The sequence below is a fragment of the Melospiza georgiana genome, chromosome 6 (genome assembly GCF_028018845.1).
Source record: "Melospiza georgiana isolate bMelGeo1 chromosome 6, bMelGeo1.pri, whole genome shotgun sequence".
In the NCBI taxonomy this organism is placed as follows: Eukaryota; Metazoa; Chordata; class Aves; order Passeriformes; family Passerellidae; genus Melospiza; species Melospiza georgiana.
Window position 1 is genome coordinate 43,158,724 of NC_080435.1, and position 22,295 is coordinate 43,181,018.

At 39.3% G+C, this 22,295-nt stretch overlaps 1 protein-coding gene across 20 annotated transcripts in view; it reads left to right on the forward strand.

Annotated features, from left to right (window-relative positions):
- NRXN3 (neurexin 3) overlaps window positions 1-22,295 on the forward strand; it is a 704,846-nt gene that overhangs the window by 164,819 nt on the left and 517,732 nt on the right. For all 20 annotated transcript variants that reach the window (XR_009114569.1, XR_009114570.1, XM_058025830.1 and 17 more), the window contains 3 exons: window positions 4,676-5,057; window positions 6,434-6,624; window positions 7,107-7,280. Coding sequence is in view for 18 of the 20 variants with exons in the window: in XM_058025830.1 (XP_057881813.1) it covers window positions 4,676-5,057; window positions 6,434-6,624; window positions 7,107-7,280 (747 nt within the window). In the remaining 2 variants the exon portion in view is untranslated. The remainder of the gene's footprint in view (window positions 1-4,675; window positions 5,058-6,433; window positions 6,625-7,106; window positions 7,281-22,295) is intronic.

Below are 22,295 nucleotides of genomic sequence, written 5' to 3' on the forward strand. Positions count from 1 at the left end.
ATTTAGGAGGGAACTTAAAAGAAACACTTCATCCCGATTACTTCTAAATTTGAGAACAATTCTTCTGTATGTGCTTTTTTAGGAAGCACCACGGGGTGGCACTCTCTGCATTACCGAACCGATCCCCCAAAGCCATCTGTTCTTGAAGTCTTTTTCACGAAGCAGAGTTTATAAATAATAATGATACAATCCTGTACTAAAATAGGATACGCATATGTACATGTATATGAATTACATAATTAAAGATGCATTGCAGCTAAAAATATCTGTTAAAAGAATGCCATCAAGGCAAAGTCAGAAAAGCCAGTGTTAAGAATTTTTGTGCAATCTGCATCCCACTTCCTTGGGCAGATGAAAACAGTCTTCAGTGGTGTGGTCACATAGATTTTTCCACAGGATTCTTGTTGTCTTAGCCATAGATCAGCAATCTAAATTAGACCTCCAGTAAAAATAAACAGCCTATCTGATTTCTGTTTTCTCATTGCTTGTTTGGAACAATGCGCGCCAGCTGAATTTTGCTCTAAATTTAGATTATTTTTGAAATTTTTAGTTTTTTTATTTTGTGTGTGTGTGTTGTAGGCTACTCATCAACGTGTTTATACAGAACTAAAAAGTTTAACTGGATTTATTCCCATGTCTATGTTATGTGAAGTGAGTGGGCATCTTTTTCCCATTTTACAGGTTTGGGAACAACCAGATTATAGCTGGATGTATTTGGTACAAATTTGCTGTGTTCTTTTAGTCATTTTCATCAGAAAGATTCAGCATGTCTGTAAATTATATCCTGTAAATTAGTTGAACCCTGCCCCTTGGGGAATTAGATGTAGACAATTAATGACCACCTATGAAAAATTTGTAATGAAGTGTCTGACTTGGTTTCCTGTAGAACATCCAAGGCAGACACAGAATCCAATTCTGGACAGCATTTTACTGTTTTATGCAAAGGTTCACAAAACCTTTGTCCCACATTCCTCCTGACCTCAGAACAGATGTCAGAACATCAGTGGTAAATGAGACACAAATACTGCAGATATATTCCTCTCTGTGGCATCTTCCTAGCACCCAAATATCACAGTGAGGCTGGAATTTTTTCTGTCTGCTACCACTTGAAATAGAGAGCTTCTGATTGCTGTAGTAGGTACAGTACTCTATAGAGCACAGTGGGGAACTAGAGGTGAACTCTGCAGGTGGGGCTGATAGCTAATGAGATCAGAAAATACTGGATTGCACTCCATGATTTCCTGGGAAATTACATCTCTGTCCTGATTCTGATCTTGTATTGCCATGCCCTTTGCAGCTTTTCACTGAACTACTCCTGACTTTCTACAGTACTGCCTCTAGCACTATTTTTTTTTTTTATTAAGCCAGCCCCAGTTTTCTTATTTTTTTTAAGATTCTGGGCTCCCTATCCCAGTGTACCTTCTCCAAACTCCTCACCCCATTTTTAACGCCCCCAATATTTGGGCTCCCTATCCAGTGTGCTCTGGATTCCCCAGTCTTGGCTTTTTTCTTCTACTCAGGCCACAATTGCCTTGTATTTTTTTAAGTGTAAAAGAAAAAGGCGGGAGTTTTCTTACCTTTGAGAACTGACAGCTCTTAATTTTATTGTTCTAATTTTTTGAAGTAAAAATAAACAGGCTTTTTTTTAAGTGACTTTTGTAATTTTAAGAAAATACACTTCTGGTTTGGAAAAATCATAAATTTTATAACACTGAAATTGAAACTCTGAGGATCACAGTAGTGGAAGTGAGAAAGCTGTCTAAACAAATTTCCCCATGTACTGTTTCAGTTTCTGGAAACTTCAATTTTTCAAACTAAAATAATATTATTTCTGGCAAAGAACTCTTTCAGGATTTAAAAACATTTGCATCGGTTCTGACACTTGAATTTTTAAATAGTCAGAAATTTGTGACTGCCTTCAGCTGCTTCTAAGTTTGATCAGCTGTGTCTGCTTGGACTGAAGTTTTCCATGGTCTTTGTATAGATATTTAGATCCACTGGTAAAATTTGGAATAAGTGAAAAAGGTGAATTGGTTTATATAATATTTTTTCTTCATATTTGAAGTAGATAGCTGAAAAAAAAATCTAATAACAATTGTGCTTGCTTGCTGTCTTTGAATAAAACTTGTTCACATTTGGACAAAGTATAAACTGAAAACCTGCAGTTTGTACATGACCGTGAGAGGTGAGTTAGAAATATTTCAGAGTTTCCAGAATGTCTAAGCAAGATAATGACCATCAGTTCATGTAAACTGACTCTATACACTACAAGCCAGGATGTATCATCCATGTGTCTTTAAAAGTGTGTTCAGGTTTTGTTCTATCCCCAACAGAGAAAAAAAAGCCGAAGTCACAACTCGTAGGAAAAGTCTTGAAAGGACTAATGGTTTTTAATGCCTGGAAGCTGTTATGGTGAGAAATGTTAGGAGAGTTCAGGAGACAGCACAGAATATGAGAAAGCTTTTAAGCCCCAGTTGATATAACCTAGGGGAATTGGAGGAATTTGTTCTGGGTTCAGCTGTGGTGATGGGTATGATTCCTAGGTATACCCCAATGACTGACAAATATCTCTTGCAGTGACTGGTTGAGAGTTGTGTAGATATGCTTGCTGACCAGCAGATGCAGTGAAGTCAGATACTGTTGCAAAATTTTGTCTGTCTGTAGCACACTGGAAATATTTATTCTTGTCTTTATCCAGTTGTCAAATTTCACAAAGCTGGTGTGAGTTTAAATATCTTTGTTCCCTCTGGATTTTAAACCTGGTGAATTTTACCAGCATGTTAAAATCTTATGAGAGGGACCAATGGGTAGTGTGGCTGTATTCTTTGGAAAACCTGCTAAAAGAGAGGACTGTGCACTGATTATAATCATGGACAAAACACACTTGACTTGGAGAGAATTAATTTAATTTACTGCCACTTAAAAATAGAGTTGAATGGCGAGAAACAAAGACAAGAAAGTAGAAGAGTGTCTGCCACTCTCTTTTATTGGATTTGCTCCTCCCTGCTCTCCCACCTGCCCCCCCTAGGCAGAGAAGGGGACTGGGGAATGGTGGCTATGCTCAGGCTGTAACAGATCCTCTCTGATGCTCCTTCCTCCTCACACTTCTGTCCTGCTCCAGTGTGGGTCCTGGCCATGGAATGCAGTCCTTCATGAAGTGCTCCAGTATGAGGGCATCTCCATATGCTTTCAGGAAAACCTTCTCCAGTCTAGGCTTTCCAGGAGCTGCAGTTCCTTCTGGAAATATCCACCTGCTCTAGCACAAGAGTCCTCCATGAATTGCAGTGTAATTGTCTGCAACACTGTAATCTTCTTTGTGAATGGTGGATGATTTCTACTCTGGCACCTGGAATGCCTCCTCCCTCTTTTCAATTCTTGATGTTCATAGGGGTTTGAGTTGGTTTGGCTTTTTTTTTTTTTATTTTTTCCCCCCTTTGTTTCTTGTGCGTAGCATTATGTCCTTTCTTACACATTTTCTCCCAGGTACCACCATCTTGTCCAAGGGGCTCAGCAGTGCCCTGTGGTGGATGGGTTGGAGCCATTTGGAATTGGCCATTTTGGGCACGGGATAGCCCCAGCCTTTCCTCACTAAGGCTGCCCTGCAGCTACCCCCCAGCCAACACCACACTCCATAAACCCAATGAGATCTGCAGAAAATTTTGTGAGAGAAAAAATAATGGCCTACATGTAGCAGAATTTGAATGGTAGTTGTACATTGAACGGTAGGAAAACAACTAAATTCTTAGTATTTCATTCATTCCTTTTTACTTCGTGGATCAAGGCTCATGTAGAAAAACACTGTGCACATGTGACCAAATAGTGAGAACTACCTTAATGAAGAACTGTGGAGAGCTAAAATAAGATTGGCTGAAAGGGTTTTCATTCTGATGTTGCCCAACTTGTCTTCATAGCATACTGTTGTATTTCATCTGTCTGTATGTGTTCTGTGTCAGCACTGGTGCCTAGCACACTTAGTGAAACATTTAAATATGCTGTATGAGGAGTCTGACAGTAGTATTTGGCATACTGAATAGCTTGGATGTTTTGAGAGGTTAAAATCTTGTCATGATGTGGTAAATAGCCCAAGTGGTAGTAGGTTGATGATTTAAATAGATGGAGGGCTTTTTACCTGTTGCATTTTGTGTGTTTCCCTCCTGCCGTGCTCTTAAAAGAGAAATAACATTAGGCACAAGGAGAGAACAAAGGAATAAATATCACCAATTTTATGACTGTTCTCACTTCTCTCATTGCTCTATTTATATTAATCTATGTTTAACAAGTGTTTTCAGGAGGTGCACTTGGAAAAGTTGTTTCAGAAGTGTTCGAGTTGTTTGGCAGATGGTCTGCTGCATCAAATAGATCACCGTCAGCTTTAAGGGAGATGCCTGGTCCTCTTCACAGACAATAAAGTCTGTGAAGCACAGGGAAAAGGACAGAGCTTGCTGCCCATGGCCCTTTAGAGGCTTGTCTTTTCTGCCAGGTTTTGGCAACTGCTAGACTCACACATCTCCACCAAGCCTCTTCACCAAGATTCTGTACATCCTTTCTTATGCAAGCTGCTGAACAGTGATTGGATAGGATTTAGTTCTGTTATCAGTCTGGAAACTGGAGTTTGGTGGGCTCTATATAACTTATTACTGATCCCCAGTATTTCTCTTTGCTTCTGTCCTTCAAGGCACAATGGTTGGTGATCACACCCGCTTGGAGTTCCACAACATCGAGACAGGGATCATGACAGAGAAGCGCTACATCTCCGTCATCCCCTCCAGCTTCATTGGGCACCTGCAGAGCCTCATGTTCAACGGGATGCTCTACATCGACCTGTGCAAGAACGGCGACATTGACTACTGCGAGCTGAAGGCACGCTTTGGCCTCCGCAACATTATAGCTGACCCTGTCACCTTCAAGACTAAGAGCAGCTACTTGAGCCTGGCCACCTTGCAGGCTTATACATCCATGCACCTCTTCTTTCAGTTCAAGACCACCTCGGCTGATGGTTTCATCCTCTTTAACAGCGGTGATGGCAATGACTTTATCGCAGTTGAACTAGTCAAGGGGTAAGTGGCTTTCTGTTGTTTTCTACCAGCTTATTTATAGATAAATTACTTATAGGTGTAAGCATTTCAAGGTTACATGAAGAGAAGTTCACCTGATACTCATGTTTTGTCTGTTTGCTGAGCTGTAAGACAAAGTGTTTAAACAAAAACACTGAAGCTTAAGACTCCTGATTTTATCACTGACTTCCTCCTATGGCTGTGGGAGGGACATTTTTGCAGTGTGCAACATTAGTATTTTAAGTCATTGGGACATAGTTAGACTAATATTTTGTCCTTTCAACCTTGCACATTAGTACAGAGGAGGAGATGTGCTGAGGGCTTTGTATGTCTCTTCTTCCCCACTCCCTCTCCCTTTTCTTTTCCCATTGTAATACCTGTGTTTTCTGCCATCTCCAGTGAAGGAAAAAGAAAAAGAACATTGGCTGCTGAATTTGTACTTCTGCTGGTGATGCTTGATGAAAAGCGAACTCAGCTTGCTTTTGAGCTGCTGTATTGTTTTCAGAAGACCTATAGCTCATTAAAAAAAATCCTTGTTAGCTGAACAAATTTTGATCTCTGATGATTTAGTCATGGTAGACATGTTTTCCACAGTTTACCAGTCCTGTTTATTTCAGTTCAGTCTGTTTTTGGTTTTGGCTTTGCACATACTTTTGTAAGTGGGACATTGAGTAATAAAAAAAGCAACAGTCACGATCCCCTGGTGCTCTGTTGAGAGTAGAATTTTGTTGTCTTTTTTTTTTTTTCTTTTCTTAGTAGAATACTTCTCTTCCATCCTCAGGTGGATTTCTCTGTTTGAACTATATAAATAATTCAGGGTAACACTCCCATGACTTCAGTCTTTGTTAGGATCTCTATTTTTTGCCAAAAGCTTTGCTAATTGTTTTTCAGCTGTTTGAATAAGTCTAGGATCTCATGAGAATTTTAGTACAATTTTTCAAGTGAGTTTCCTAATTAACTTCTTATGGGAGTTATTCAAAACTCAGAATTAACCTAGGGAATATATGCCCCAAATAGGCATATCTAGTGTTACTCCCCAGTACATTTATCAATATTACCAATTAAAAAAAATTATATGCACAGACAGTGTTTTTGTGGATCTGAGAGAAATTTGTGAACAAGAGGAATGTTTTGTGATTAGAATCTGATTACTTGAAATGTTGTCATCTCAAAATACTAATCTTTACACTTTGGTGGAAAGGAAACAACTATATTCTTTCAAAGCAGTGGCTAATATTTTGGATTATTAGAACTTTCTAACCCTGAGATATTTCCCTTCATGACTTGTTAAAGTTAATTTACCAGCTCTGGCTAGAATACGGTTCAGTAATGCTGGAGTTCTTCCAGAATATTAACCAGTTCTTGCTATATTTACACAGGTATATACACTACGTGTTTGACCTTGGAAATGGACCTAATGTTATCAAAGGCAACAGTGATCGTCCTCTGAATGACAATCAGTGGCACAATGTTGTCATTACCAGAGATAACAGTAACACACACAGCTTGAAAGTGGACACCAAGGTGGTCACTCAGGTTATCAACGGTGCCAAAAATCTGGATCTTAAAGGTAAACTCTATAAGATTGACAGATTCCTGCTTTTGCTCTTGCAAGGCTGTGAACAGGAGAAAGCTTGGAGTAACCATGCATTATAGGAGAGTAATCTGGACTTTGCACATTTTGGCTTTCAAATTTATTTATCTCTGTTTAGTTTAACAACTTTATGTAGCCAAATAGTTTGTCATATTTTGCTTTTTCAGAATTTGTCATTTTTTACTTTTCCCTAGTTAGGTACCAATGAGAACTAAGACTATTTAGGGGATTTTGTGATGGGTTCTTTGATCTTGTTTTTTAGTTGGTTGTTCAGTTTTTGGGTTTATTTTGGTATTTTGTATTAAGGGAATCAGAAATTACTTCTTGCACAATATGTTGCTCTCTTTTTAACTTTTTCTGAATGTGTGATCACTGCTTTATTCGCATTTGGTGGCAAGAAAAGTGACTCTAGAAGGTGTGTAACCTCCTCCTCCTGTATTTACCCCTCTCTGCTCCAGGTGATCTCTACATTGCTGGCCTGGCTCAAGGCATGTATAGCAACCTCCCAAAGCTTGTGGCCTCTCGTGATGGATTTCAGGGCTGCCTGGCATCTGTAGACCTGAATGGGCGTCTGCCTGACCTTATCAACGATGCTCTGCACCGCAGCGGGCAGATTGAGCGTGGCTGTGAAGGTATGACTGAGTTCAGAGAGGTTCCCTTCTCCAGCACTCACTTCACACTGCACTGTTGCACTCTGTGCACTACTTGTTTACCTTACTGTCCATTTCATTAGTTTGCTTCCATGGCAATATTCTTTATTACACTTTTGTCTACCAAATGCAGCTTATGGATTGCCAGTTTTTGTGAGTGGCTTAGCAGCTTTTTGCCTCTGTGCTCTTTCCCCTGTGAGTTGGTACCTTTACTAGTGGGAAGGCATAGTACTAAGGGATGGACTACTACTTACTAGTGGTTTTTTCAGAGTGGTTTATTAGCATTGCAGTAGCCTTAAAATACTTTGGAAGATGTTCTGAGCATTCAGTTAATTTGTGCTTCAGAGCAGCCTTTCTTGGGATTCACAGAAGTAAGTATTTGGAAGATCAGGTAGAGACAGGGGAAATGGAAGGCAGAAGGAGCTGAATGATAAAGATTGGACTGAAAGAGGAGTTAATTTTTGATGAGGTGTACCTCTAGGGAAAGCACTGGAGGCATTGCCTCTTCTGCCTGGGAAACATTTCTCTTCAGTTGTCTGTCTTTTCCAGCCAGTTTAGAACTCAGTGGGATGAGTTACTTTTTGCAGCATGTAAACCATAGTGATTTCTTGAAGCCTCTTTAAATAATTTGCTGTTCCTGTAAGCTCCCATTAGTTAAAAGAATATTGACATCAGCATCACTGACTCAGTACAATGCATATGCCTTCAATTCCCAAAGCACTTGCAATACTTACCATCCAGAAGTCCAAGGTTTTGCTGTCTGGGTTAAATGACAATCACCATTATGTCTAGAATCACTCAGTACCACCAGGCTACCAGTCACTACAGGAAGATAGCTTTTTCTGTGAAGTTTGTATGTTCATTTGCTAAAACAAGATGTATGTCCCAAACTGATCCTTCAACAATTTCACAACATGAAAAAACTCCTTGATCATCTTTCTCTACTGTGTCAAGATTACAAGTTACATCATGATGAAGCCCTCCTGCTTGTCAAGACTATTCTGTCTTAAGATTGAATGTATCATCCGAGGGAGAACTTTGAGTACCAAATTGACCATCCAATCAGGTCTGATCCCTTGTTTGTGTCTCAGTATTCTGGCTGGCTGGGAGCTCCTGTGCCCCAGCCCTCCTTCTATGCTCCCACAATAGTATGCTGGTTTGTAAGAATTTTGTGTCTTCTCACAGGAGCTGCCTCCATGTCAACTCCCATCTCACAGCATTGGCGGACAGTTGTAGGCTGTGCAGGGATAGAATGTAAGAAAATAGTGCAGAAGGTAGTCTCACACCTGAGGAGTTGCAGCTGTACTAATCACCAAAGATTAGGAACAGGCCTGCCATTAATAGGCCACAGCTGTGTCCAATAAGAGGAGGAATGCTACAAAAGGGTGGGTTAGCTGAGTGAGGAGAGAGTTGGAGTTTGTTGGCTGTGTTGTGAAGAGAGCTGAAGTTTGTTGGTTGTGCTGAGTTGAGAATTGGAGTTTGTTAGCTGTACTGTGAAGATGAAGGAGTCAGTGCTGTGAGGAGCTGCTCATGAGCAATCACTGAGAAAGTATGGAGCTTTTGCAATAAGATGACAACAGTAGGCTGTTTTTAGTCTGTCTTTCTCTCTTTTCCTTAATAGTGTCTATTAACCAGTTTGTTCCTTGTGGAAATGAGCACAGTGTAGGAGAATTTGTGTCTTTGCCTGTTTGGGGCAGAGCCAGCAAAAGAAGTACCCCTTTTCTGTATTGTTGTTTATAAGGTTCAAGGAAAAAATGCATCTGAGTTTTATGAAAAAGTCTGTTCTATTTGTATCAGATGCACTGAAAGCTCTTTAGTATTAGTGGTTTTTTTGATAACTCTTTTTTTAAAATTATCGCAACCCACTGGCTCTTTAGCTGGCATGTGATCTCTACTAGCCCTCCTCATCCAGAGAACCACCCAGTCAGACCATCCTGTTGTTCTGTGTGTGGCTCAGGGACACAGCCATGAGGCTTGCCCTGAAGAGTGTCCCATTAGAGCTGTGGTGTTTCCTTCTCTTGTACCCAGTGCAGTTCTTTGATGTAGTGTTGTATTGCTGAGGTTGTGTAACATCAGTGCTGCTCACAAAACACATAAAGTGGCCCTTTGTCTGTGTGCCAGTGTGGTACCAGCACAGCTGCTGCATGAATGTGGAGATTGCTTTGGTTTCCTGAAAGCAAGTTCCCCTTCTCTTCTAAAGTCCTTCAAACAGGACCCAGAATTGGAAAGAGACCTAAAAAATTGGGTGATAAGGGCAGTGACGGTCATCATTCTGCCTTTGCAAGAGCTTGATCTTGAAAGCTGTGCCCTTTCTACCTTCCCAAATGGTCCCTGTTCAGTACCAAGGAAACTGCTGAAGAGGAAAATGTTCTTTTTTGCCAACGTATTTAGGATTAGTAAAAACTTGAGAATTTGGTTACTGTAAAGCTGTTACATTTGTTGTTGGTTATTTTTTTCCTTAATTTTTGAATCATAACAATCCTCAAAGCCTCATCTCAGATCTATCTTGCTGCATGCTGGGGCCTATTCTTACTGTTGCCAGTGAAAGTCACATTTATCTCCCATTCTCCAAGGAAAGAAAAACTATAAGGTTGTTCAGTCCTTATTTATGTCTCCCTAGTTTGTTTCCATCTGACGTAACTTTGGGTGCAGTCTTAATGTTTTTAAGGGCAGAAGTCCCAAGTAGTCCTCGCTGCCTCATGATGTTTAAATACATTTTTAATGCAGACTTTTTGTCTGAGTAGTCATGCTGTGTGTTGATTCGCTGGACCTCTCTGTATTTCATCATGAAGGGCTGAGGGACCACATATATGATGGGAACATGCATGCTTAAAGAAATGTTGTTCCATTCTCACAATGAATCTTGTCTTCCAAAGGCCATGTGAGAGGGATTTCTGATAATGCTTGTCTTCTGTTGATGCCTTGCTTTCAGAGACAGAGATTACCATGTGGCAGCTGTTTTCTTAGAAACTGTCAGTTTCATCTCAGAACAAAATCAAAGAATATTTAGAAGAAGAAGGCCTTGAGAGCAGTAGAATATGAGATGTAGGTCAGCAGAGAGCACTATCCTGGCTAAGATGCACCAGTACTGCTGCAAAGGGGTGACATTGTTGCATCCTGTTTGTGTTTTTTATCTCTGTTCATGCATTTCAGTACCCTGTTTCATGCCACCAATTAAGATGCACAAGTTTAGATAGGAAAATAATATTCCTTATTGTCTTATCTTGCCTCCTTTTATTCAGTTTGAGCAAGCCATTGAACTTCCTTGACCACGTTGTTCCTCTTGTGTGCTTAAGCAATGATTCAGCCTTCCTGTGCACCAAAGCACACACTTACCACAAAATTATCTGTGCTCCAGTGATGAGTAAGGCTTCTACTTGAACAGGAAGCACTTTCAATAATTTGTATTTATAGGACATATTTTTCTTTGGAACCCACCAAAACATTTGTAGTCATACATACAAGTCACTCTTGAGATGCAGGCATCCTTGAGACTGAAATTGGCTGATGTACAGTGTATAGTAGTGCTAAAAAAAGTCACTTCAAGACTTGAAGCAATAATTATTTTACCTCTGATATCCTACTGGTTCTATTGCTATAATTTCTTTAAATTATATATGGTGGGATTTGTTTAGGCTAGCACAACTAAAAAACCTCTTCGTAGTTTTTGTTAGGTGACATGTCAGCTCCCTATTGCACCATGCAGCTTCCATGTGTGCTGTAGAAGCTTATGGTTTCAGCTTTTGAAGTGTTCAATCACCTGTGTGTTTGACAAGATGATAGCTACCACACTGACATGTTTTGTGTTTGAATGTATCCTGTAGTGCCATTGCTTTGGGCAAAGGATTTTGAGGGGGATTATCTGCAAGAAGAGAACCCAAGAGTGTGAAATGTCAAATGATTTTGTGAAGTTAAAGGTTCATATCACAGAAACCTTTTTTTCTTTTGCAATTGCTACATTCCTCATTTTTCAGGACCAACAGGCAGCTCTTCATGGATCTTGACAGTCTGGTCCGATCTGTAGTGGCAGCTTGTGTTTCCCTGGAAGGGATGTTGCAAAGCCAGAAACCACATTGCTGCCTGGGGTATGTTCAGGTGTGCTGCACACAGCTCTGAGGAGAAAAAATCTTGGCAAGAATGACATGTCACCAGTATATTTGTTCAGTTTTCAGTTTGTTGATCTCTTTTGCTCCCTGCATCTTTCACCATTATCTCTGACCTAACAAAAGGGCCCTTTCTTTTACCACCACCTCAAAAAGGGCATTGGTGAGAGGGCCTGAGAAAAGCTACCAAAAGTAGGGAAGAGGCAAAGACTTAAATGGTCCTTGTGTCAGTGTTGCATCAGGGTATTAAACACACTGAAGAGACAAAATGAATTTTCAGAAAGGTCTTCAAATGGAATGGCCTCTTCTAGTGGAAGCTTGAAGGCAAGTCTGCCACCTGCTTTCGGCCTTGCTTTCCCCACCCATGAAATTAATCTTCCAGGTGTTCTTGTATTTGTGATAAAAGTATGAAATTCATCTATGTCTTGTAAACCACTTCTAAAATGTGGGTGGAGGCTCTTGGACATGAGCAAAGCATTAGAAACTGAAGAAAAGTCTTGTATCAGGACACAGTTGTCTCCAGTCTGTATCTCAACAGCCTATGAAGGGTGGTTGGAAACTTTTTACTCCTGAGTTTGAGCAGTACAGACTATTCTACATCAAACATACACAGTTTGAGAGAGATGTCTGCACTATGAAGAGTTGGTAGATGGAAGAAGTTGTATCAGGTGACCTAATTTCCCTTCTTTAAAGTAAACAATTTAAACTTCATGTCCAATCTTTTGTGCAGTTTGAAGAGGATGTCCTCAATATTGATGAGTACTTTCTGCCTTTGAGGCATTTTTTCATCTCTTTATTAATTTGCCACATGTTCTCACATGTTTTCCTTTCTTTTAATTGGACATCCTTATATTGCTTCCCATGGGCACTAGAGCTATCTGAAATTCAGCTGCATGTTCTAAATATTTTTACCCCATTGTGTGCCCAGCCAAAAAACCCTAAGAGTAGTGTCTAAAGAGCACTTTAGACTTCTTCTGTAAGGAAGTTTTTCTATGTGCTTTAGTGATCTTGCTTCTACCTCACCTGTTCCACTAACAGCTTCTCACAAAGGAGACTGATTATTATTAAACTGGCTGACACTATTCCAGATGTTTTGGGACTTTTTTTTGGTCCTAATTTAATCTTCTTTCCAGATCCCACAGTAAAATCATAATCTTTTGCTACTTTCCATTAAATAGTATAGTTAACCTTTGGAATTCACTGGTGCATGAAAAGCATGAATGACACATACAGGCTGGATAATCGGAAACACATTTTGCATACTAAGCAGTATGTGGAAAACAGAAAATCTAATCTCATGCTTAAAATCTCACAGCAGGATAATGTCAGAAAGGATTTCACCCTTCATCTGCTCAGTAGAGAAAATTCAAATCGGGTCATACTTCACTTTCTCTCTGGAATCAAAGGTTGTCCATTGAAGAGTGGAGCATTAATTTGCTCCATGATGGTTTGACATCTTTCCTTTTCCTTGCTTTTGTATTCTAGTCTCATAATGCTGCTGGATTTATGGAACAAATATGAGCTTCTTCTCTCAGCTACAAAGAGAATGAGGTGCAGGGAAGTAGAAAAAGTACTTGTTTATTATAGAGAAATTACTTTGTTAGAATAAGTGTTGAAAATGATGCATGGAGAAGTGCATCCTTTTCTTTCTATGCCTTTCTCCTTTCTTTTGAATTTTGTTTAAGGAAAATGGGATTTTATAGCTTTATGTAGTAAAGCAGTTTCAAAAGTGGAGAGAAAATTCTAACTATCTCAAAAGGGAGGATAATTGCTATCTTGAGTCATTCAGAGGCTGTGAAACAGCAAAGATTTAAAATGTTAAAATTCTTAGGAAGCACAGGAAATGGCATCTGCACGTGTCAGTTCTAATTTATTGGGTTGTAAACGTAAAAGAAGACAGTGGGGAAACGAGAACTACCAATCTTTCTTCAGTATCAGCTGTGATATTAGAACTTTTTAAGAACAGGTTAAGATGGTAAGTATGCACTTGTTAAATAACCATCTTTTTAGCAATGAAGTTGATGATTTGGTGTTTTGTTGTTCCTATTGTGCTGTGTAATAGAAATATTTAACCTTCAGAGGCAGGGGATTCATGAGCTGCTGCCTGTGCTCCCATCTTTGTCCTCTATTTTTTCCATTCTGAAAGAGAAAACTTAGAATCAAGGTATAATACACAAAAAATCTATGTGGCTTCCTTGTAACTGACTCCATTAAAAGAAAAAACTGCAAACCAACCAAAATAAACAAAAATGAAACAAAAAGCCCAAACAAAAAAAAAAAAAAAAAAAAAAAAAAAAAAAAAAAAAAAAGAAACCCTGTGCCTCCATGGAAGAGCATCAGTGCAAGTATTGCTTTGCTTTTGATGCTCTTCAGTCTTCACAAAGTGTATTTAGATCTTTAGACAGTCAGACTTAGTAGACCTGTGATTTTTTTTCCATGTGGACTGTGATTTGACCACAGATAACAAGATCATTCTAACCTAGGTGAAATAATGAACTGGTACTCTTTGTTTTTTTTATTGCTCCAACGACTGATTAAGACTATATGGGTCTAAAGCCTGAGCTGTCTGCTTGCCTGTTGATGTAAGTTTTTTTTAAGAACGTGTTGAAATCTATGAGCAGGTGACAGCTTGTGAGGGGGCAAGGTGCTACTGTCACTTATATCCAGTGTTGAGTTCACTTCTTTGCATAAACAGAAATTTTTGTCTTATAGCATTATCAGTCCTCTATGGTTTTCTGGCAATAAATCCACTTTGGACAAAAAGCCAAATAAACTAAATGCATGCTTGATGGAGGTACTGAAAGTCAAATAGATTTTTTTTTGCTTAAATGGATTCTATGTATTTCTCAAACAAGACAAAATCTCTCTAAAATCATTGTAAATGCTGGATGATGGGTTGAAGAAAGTGATGTTTTTTCTTCTGTTTGTATTATCTATAAATTTTGTCATTTGGTGTTTACATGAATGAAATGCATTTCTTCTCTACTTGGTTTTGCTATCTGTTGGCTGTATTAATGTAGTCACTGTCCCTCTGTTGCTTATGTTGTCATTTCTGTGTTTTGATTATGCATATTGGCTGTGATAATTATACCAGTTGCATTTATTTATTTATTCGAAGTGATGTGTGATGTTGCCCTGGTTTATCTGCTTTTATACTAACCTGTTGTTTATTGTCTTTGCTTTTTTTTTTTTTTTTTTTTTTTGCTAACAAAGTTGAGTTGACCAAAGCTGACCTGCAAGGTAGTGAAGGTTGTTCTTCTTCTCCATTACTTGTTTCAATGAAAGATGCTTTTATGTAACGTTTAGTGCCTTTTACTGGATGCAGTCACACCTCTAAGACAGGAACAGAATGGCAAACCCCAGCATATGTGGAGGAGGATTCTGAGTTGAAGAAGAACATGGCAAACAATGGAGCTGCTTCTGTTGACCTGGGGGATTTGACTATATCAGTCTCTGAATGGCCATTAAAGCACCAGCTGATTTCCTGGAAAGCCTAATGATCACGCAAATACCTGCTGTGCATCAAGACGTAGAAAGCCCCTCAGAGCTTTAAAAAACAGAAAGTTAAATTAGTTTCTTTAGTAGTGATCTTAAGGAGGGAGATCAGGAGGTAAAAACTGTGGTGTTTTGGTTTTTTGTTTTTATGTAGATTTTGAAAAAAAAAAATGTAGAAATAACTTTCTGGAATTTCAATTTTGAAATAAAAAAAAAAAAACAAAACAAAACCAAAAATCTCTAAACTACAAGCTCCCTCAATATTTAAAATAGTTTTTTACAAGCCATAGTTAGGGTAGGAAAGGTTCCATTTTGGAGGGTCAGCACAGTAGCAGAACCAGAGAGGAGCACATGGGAGCAGCTTTTAACACTGAGGAGGACGAGGAGTTCCCTTGTCCCTATTTCAGCTGTCAGTGCTGCCAACATTGTGCTGGTTCTATGCCACAAAGCTCCTTCCCCAGTGGCTGTTGCCACACCTGATGTCACAGCCTTCCCCCCCAAAGAGATTTTCTGGCAGCTCTGCAGGCCCTGGTGGTACAGAGTGCCTGTCCAAGAAGCTGGGGCTGAGTCATCCCCCCTGCAGGTGTGTCCTTGTCCAGGAGCTGTGCCACCAGGCCAAGGAGTTATTTGAGAAAGTCACTAGGTTCAGTAGCATTTGTGAGAATAAGAAGGAAACCAGGTATTCTCAGAGACACTGTAGACTTTTTTCCTGGGACATAAATAAGGAAATGTGCCTATTAGAGATTAATAAGTCTGATACTAGTATAAACAGGAAGATGTTTTCCATGGCGTTGAAAGTGAATCCTTTAAATATGATAATGAAAATGTACTTCCCTATTCATCTGTAAAGACTGCAATATAGAGTACAAATTAATTTATTCTGGAATGCCATGAAAGTTAAAAAGTTGGTCCTCCTTTTTAATGGGAAAGGAGATAATAGTTTCAGGTATAAAGGGAAGTCAGAGGAATTGAACAATGTGTCTCTGTTTAGAAGTCCTCAAGCCACAGATAGCCTTTGTTATGGGATCATCTTAGTCACCTTGAAATTTTATGTCTAAGCTACTTAAAGGCTAAGGTTCTGTTGTGAGACAAAACATAGAATGTTCCTGTTTCACTCTCTGAGATAGAGACTTCCTGAGATTTTACATATCTCTGGAATTAAGATTTTGTAGCTTTAATCACATGATCCATAAACTCCTTTTCTATTCACTGTATTTACTGTGAAGACGTGGTGATATCGCTGACGTCATCTAATGTAATACATGCCATTTTCAAATTAAAATATTCTTGTTCTGCATTCCAGGTATAGGCAGGTAGCCGTTACCTTTCCTTCAGGATATCATCTGTGTTTTTTAAGTAGAGTTTGGTGTTCTGTGGCTCAGTAGAAAAGGATAAAAATAAATTTGAACGAATAAGGATGTTTTAACAGTTTATTGCTGTAGCAGTTGCTGACAGGAGCATATTAAGAGATACCCTCTTACCCAGCAGGTAATGATACTGACAGTCTGAGATAATTTTAGCAATTGAATCCATATGAGACATTGAATCTGAAATATTTGACAGCCTTGAGGTAGACAGAAGTTAATGCAATGTATTTTGCCTTGTGCGTGTGGAGCCTCTGACTGCAGCTATGTTTTGTTGGCATCTCTGACCCGTTCCCAACTGTAACATTTGAAGTGCTCTGTCTTACAGAGGTGAGTGATATAGAGAGGTGCTGCCCCTAGGGGATTTCTGAAGTTTATGTAAATAAGAGGTAAAAGATGAGATTTGAAAAAATAGGAAATATATGTGGACTGAGACTGATGTGATAAGAAAAAAACGTCCTGGAAGTACACTGGAGTATAAATAACTTTAGGATTAATATGTTTTCTGCTATCCAATGAAATTGTGGCAATGATTTTAGGACTTGCTGATTAGACATCAGCAAGTATTGTGTCTCTTGCCACAGCCACTGTTGTTCTCTGTAGTCAGTTATGTGTCCATCAGAATTCATGCTCAGGAATTCCTGAGCTTGATTATTGATGTTTATTGAAGTGGATGCACATGCACAGGAAGTCTTGGAAGAAAGAGTTCTATTGTTTTGATTTTTCCTGAGTCCTCAGAACCAAAGGCATAATACACCTGTGAAGATTGTTCCATCTCATGCTCAATTTTTTTACAGAGGTTTTAACCCTGTAGGAGTATTTGCCCTGCAGGTAGAGACATCTGATTACATTGAAGCCTAAGGGGAAGCATTTGGCTTGAGTGCATAAAGTGGATTATTGGCTTTCCAGGAAACCAACCTTTGCTAAATAGGTTTGGCTATTTCAGTATAGGCCATGATCCTCGTGGGTCCCTTCCAAATCAGACTATTCTGTGACTCTTTTATATTGCTGTGATTTGCAGTGAGGAAGGATGTTTTCCCAATGTACTCTGTTTTTTTCTTGTTCATGTACCGCCCTTTCAATTTTCCTTTATGCTTTTAGTTTCTGTGTCTGAATGTCCAAATGCTGTTTAGTTCCTCTGCTTTGTTTGTATCTCCCTGTCCCTTGTTGCATTCTGTGTGCAGGCATACTCCCTTTTATGCAGTTGGTTTCTTGTTCTCCAGTTGGGATTTTTATTCTTTTGGCCTTTTTTTGGTTCTTTCCTCACCAGCATGTGTATAAGCACGTTGCTTATGACCTTTTAGGTTACCTAGAAATGGCAAGTGGAAGAGTTGCAAGGGAGAGGGTGACAGGTATATGCCAGCTTTCTTTGAGGGGAAGGAAATTCCAGCACTTTGCAGATCCATTTCTGTGATTTTCCATTGCTTCTAGATTCCCTTCTTCTGTAACCTTGAGGTAGATGTGCTTTCTGTGAGAGAAAGCACATTTGTGCATGTTTGTTATTTTAACTAGTCCCAGTTCCTGAAGTTTTCAGACGAGCCACTTATTTGGAACAAAAGGACTCAGCAGCATGACTTATATCAGGTAGATGAAGCATTCAGGCTCTGTTGAGGCACTGAAAAAAATGGCTACAGTACGCAGAGGACAGAAGAATGCTGGCTTTTGAGTTATTTCTGACAATGAGTAACTTTAAATATGGAGCCTGACAGATGCCTAACCTTATTTAGGTGATGAAAGGGATGATGAGTTCTTAACAAAGTATGAAACTGAGAGCTTGAAGAGCTGGCCTTGCAATCATTGAAAATCTGTTTGGTTTTTGGTTCTGGTTTGCTATATTAGTCTGTGATATTCCTGCTTTCTCCTATCTGTGACTCAAAATACAAAATCTAGCTTTGTGAATCATGCACTGAGCCCTCACTGTAATTTAGTTTCTTGGATTAGTGCAAAGTAAATGCTGACATACCACCAATATGTATGTGGCAGTAACAGTATACATGGTATGGTCCATCCCAGAAACTGATGGTTCCATGAGATTCACCCTTAATTTGCTCACTTTTTAAAGAGGAAAAATCTTGTTTTCCAAATTATTCTAACCCTGGAAAACTATTGGGCATAACTTTGTTTCCTCCATAACCTGCAAGGAGGAGTGAGTCCTGGAACAGGTTTATTTTCTACCTGGTACATATGGTTTCCAAGACCTGATGCCTTTCTGAGCTGAACTGCTACTGCAGAGTGAATTAAAAAAGGCTGATGCTCTCTGGTTATGAAAGAGGAATGCTGACAGAAGTAGAGTGTAGATTTATGAAAGGTGTAAATTGATTGTAATGTCTGACTTTACAGTAGAGATATTTCAGTGCTGCATGACATTTGTAATTTAGGAACTACAGGACTGAAAAAGCACCTTATTCTGCAAAGGCTTTGAAGATGCCTGGTGTGTGTTACTTTCCTATTGCTTTGTACCATTTCTGAAGATAAAGGAGAAGAGATGAGAGCATTTAGGGAGGTGAAGAATGAAAATAGAACCATACTGTTATTGAACTTCCCCTGTTGCTCATCTTCATCTTATTGAGACAATAACATTAACACAAATGGTTGATTCCCTTCCAAATGAGTGAATTTTTGATGTGTGGAGGAAGGTATTATGTGCAATGGTTTATTATTAATATTTATCTTAATATTTATTGCTAGTTATGATCAAAGCATGAAGCAGTTGTGTTATAATCCTGCAGCTACTGTATAAACTGATTCCACATGTAACTTGAAAGAAGAGTAAACACAATGCTGTCTTTTATTTCTCAAGTTCCTTTTCCTGTTAAGAGCTTTCAAAAGACACAGAAGGAATGACTTTTTTTGCCAGTGAAACGTAGAAGTTTTAGCAACATGCAGCAGTATAATTTTTTTTTTTTAATTTCAGGGCAAAGAGAAACATACCATATAACTGATTTTAGGAAAGAGGGCAGAAAAACCAATTTGTCTAAGCAGAATACACATAAAAAATCAGGCTATTATACTCTTCAAAGGTGATTTTCTTCAAATACTTATTAGAAAAATTAGCAAACAAACAATACATCTGGATAGGTGTAGAAAAGTGTAGTACTGGTCTCCTTCGCAGGGAGGGAAACACAACAAATGTCAGATCCTGCAAGTCCTTGGATTCTGAGCTGTTCCAGTAAAAATTGGAGATCCGGATATAAAGATACAAAGGATATTGTTGAAGAATCCTGGTTTGTTATTTCATGTTCCAAAGGAGAGGCCTCTCTTGGTAGGCTTAGCCTGGACAGGAAGAGACACAGCAAGTCATGATTCTGCTAGTGGCATTGCTTTTCTGGGGACTTTTCCACTTCTACTTGCTATCTACTGCCCACTTACTCCTCTTTCCACTGTGCGTGTGGCACGAAGAAGGCAATGCACCAAGCTCAGCTACAGACAGACAGTAAAATCAGAGGTATCTCAGATTATTATGTGAAGACTAATTCTGAAACTTTGCTTTTAAATACTTTGTCTGCTCTTAGTGTTGCCAGAGGAATGAGATTAAAAATAGACCTGAGTCCTGATGGCACTGGTAATTTAGAAACAATTCTACTGCTTTATATATAAGTTGTTTGTCATCTTCTTTCCTTGTTCGTTAGCACTAAAGGGCATGTGCGTGGTAGCACAATCTTCATGTTTTATAATCCTTCTTGTGCTTCTGTCACTTTACTCCCTAATCCAAAATCCTAATTCCCTGTGACATCCCTATTAGTTGCTCTGAAGATTCTGTTGCCACAGAGGATTATGACATCAGGCCATGACTGTTAGCAGCAGGAGTAGATGAACTCTCTGAGACAGCGAGCCTTTTATGATTCAAATGGCCCATAGTACCAAGAAGTGAGGCCAAGTACCCAGCATCTGTGCTGTGCTGTCACGACCGACTCTAAAGATGGCAGATCAGGCTTCAAGCTTCCTTGTGGTATTGTCAGGCTTTCAAAATTCCTCATCATTGTGGGGTTTTTTTTCCTTTTTCCTCCCCCCCCCCCCCCCCCCCGGCTGCTGAAAGTGCTGTTCCCACCTTCACAGTTGATTTCTGTTAAATACAATTCAGATACCATAATGCAGGCCATGAATTCAAGTACTTTGCTCTCTGGGCTCAATCATATGAAGACTTCAAGCCAAGGTACTGGGCCTCATGCAGTCTTATTCCTTGAATAGAGTCTTTTCTCTTGCAGCATCTAGACAAAGGATATGCCCATTGTCAAGTCTAGTTAGTCATTAAAGTGTTCTCAGAAAATGTAGGAAAAGTGGACAATCGTTTTTGAAAATGGTGTTCTGCTCTGCTTCTCTGTAATGGTCTTTATAGTTGAGGCTGTAGCAAGTTTGCATAGAGTCACAGCTGCCTTCTGGTTTAATTTTTAAAATATAGGCATAGATAGCTTGCTTGTTAATACCTCTAGCAGTATTGGCATTCATGATTGAAGTTAGAGGTTAGATAGTGGGATAGTAATGTGCAGGAGAGGAATGTTCCTCATTCCTTATCCTCAGATAATTTAGACATTTTAGGGAAAATGACAATTATCATTCTCTTTCAGATTGTTAAATGTTATCCCTTCTTTTTCTTGGCCAGAGTAAGTCTGCAGCAAGTATCAGACCACAAACTGATGCACAGGTATATATATTTATATCCATGATTTTTACAAGAGTAAAGGCAGGAGGGAGGCCTGTACATACATGTGCCTGCCCGCCCACACTGGAAAGTCTGTCAGCTCTGTTCTAATCTAGAAGTGATCTGTTAATTTCACACTGTGCCACTGAGACCACTGGGATTCGTATGGCTGCAAATGAGAGTCAGGTGGGTGGGAAGAAGAGGTGGAGGGGAGGAGAAGAGTGTTGAAAAATGCTGCTCAACTTTCTTTCAGCATGGCAACAAGGGGTTTTCGTGCTGTGGCTGCTGCTGTCACTTCTTTCCAATAGGTGAACTTTCCTTCAGGGATTTTGTTGTCATCTTCTATTAACTGCACTTATGCTTCTACCTCAAGGTTTTGGGGTTTGTTTGTTTGGTTGGTTTCTTATAGCAGTGTAATAAATTCTGGAAGAAGCTCATGTTTTTGTTAACATTCAGTCAAACTCTACTTACTTAGTCACATGTTCATTCTCATTGCAGGAGAGATGAAAAGAAATGCAGACAGCTGAAAAACTACTGAAATTCATCCATTCTGTTCTTTCAGTGAGGACAGGTGGTCTGGTGGGGAGAGCCAAAACTCTGCACCAAAGCTTTAAGGGTCCATTCCTGGCTTGGTCTTTGAATTGTTGGGAGCATTGTGACCTGACATGGGACATCCAGTTAGATGTGGATTCTACGAGGGCTTGTAAATACAGAAGCGCCCTGGTGTGCAATCTCAGTATCAAAGATACTGAATAATGGTGGAATTCAGTGAAATCACTATGGATGGTGTCTGATGGAGGTTGAAGGGTTTCATTTTATGTTAAAATATTTCAAAATGCTGTTTCTGCTTTGGTCTGTTCTATCTAAGCTATAAAATACAGATGGTAGTGTTGATGTGATGAAGAAATAAGGAAAGGACTGAGTCTTGTGGAGTTGCTGTTGCTAGCAAAGACTGAAGAAAGATGCTGGGATGGGTGAAACAGTTATTTCTTTGTTCTTATGTTATTCTCCTAGACCAAAAGTGGCTAATGAACTTAGCTCAGGCAGCCTTAATTTCTTCTTTTCCAACACATACAGGATATAGCATAGTAGGTATGTCAAATATTTATGTACATTTTATTTAAAAACCTGCACAACAGGAGTGACATACCTTTGTCTAGAATGCTGAATAAAAAATACTTACCTAGGAGGTAACTTGTAAACTCATATTCTTGTGATCTATGACTTGCAGCTTCATGCCTGCTCTCAGATGATTCAGAATCCAGCTACCTCCTTGTGGATTACAGTAGCTGTAATTCAGTCTCTCTGATCTGAAGATTACTTTTTCCCTATTTCTTGGAGTTTGTCTTTGCAAGGCTTACCTGAGTAGGATAGCAACTGTTACCTGCAAATCACA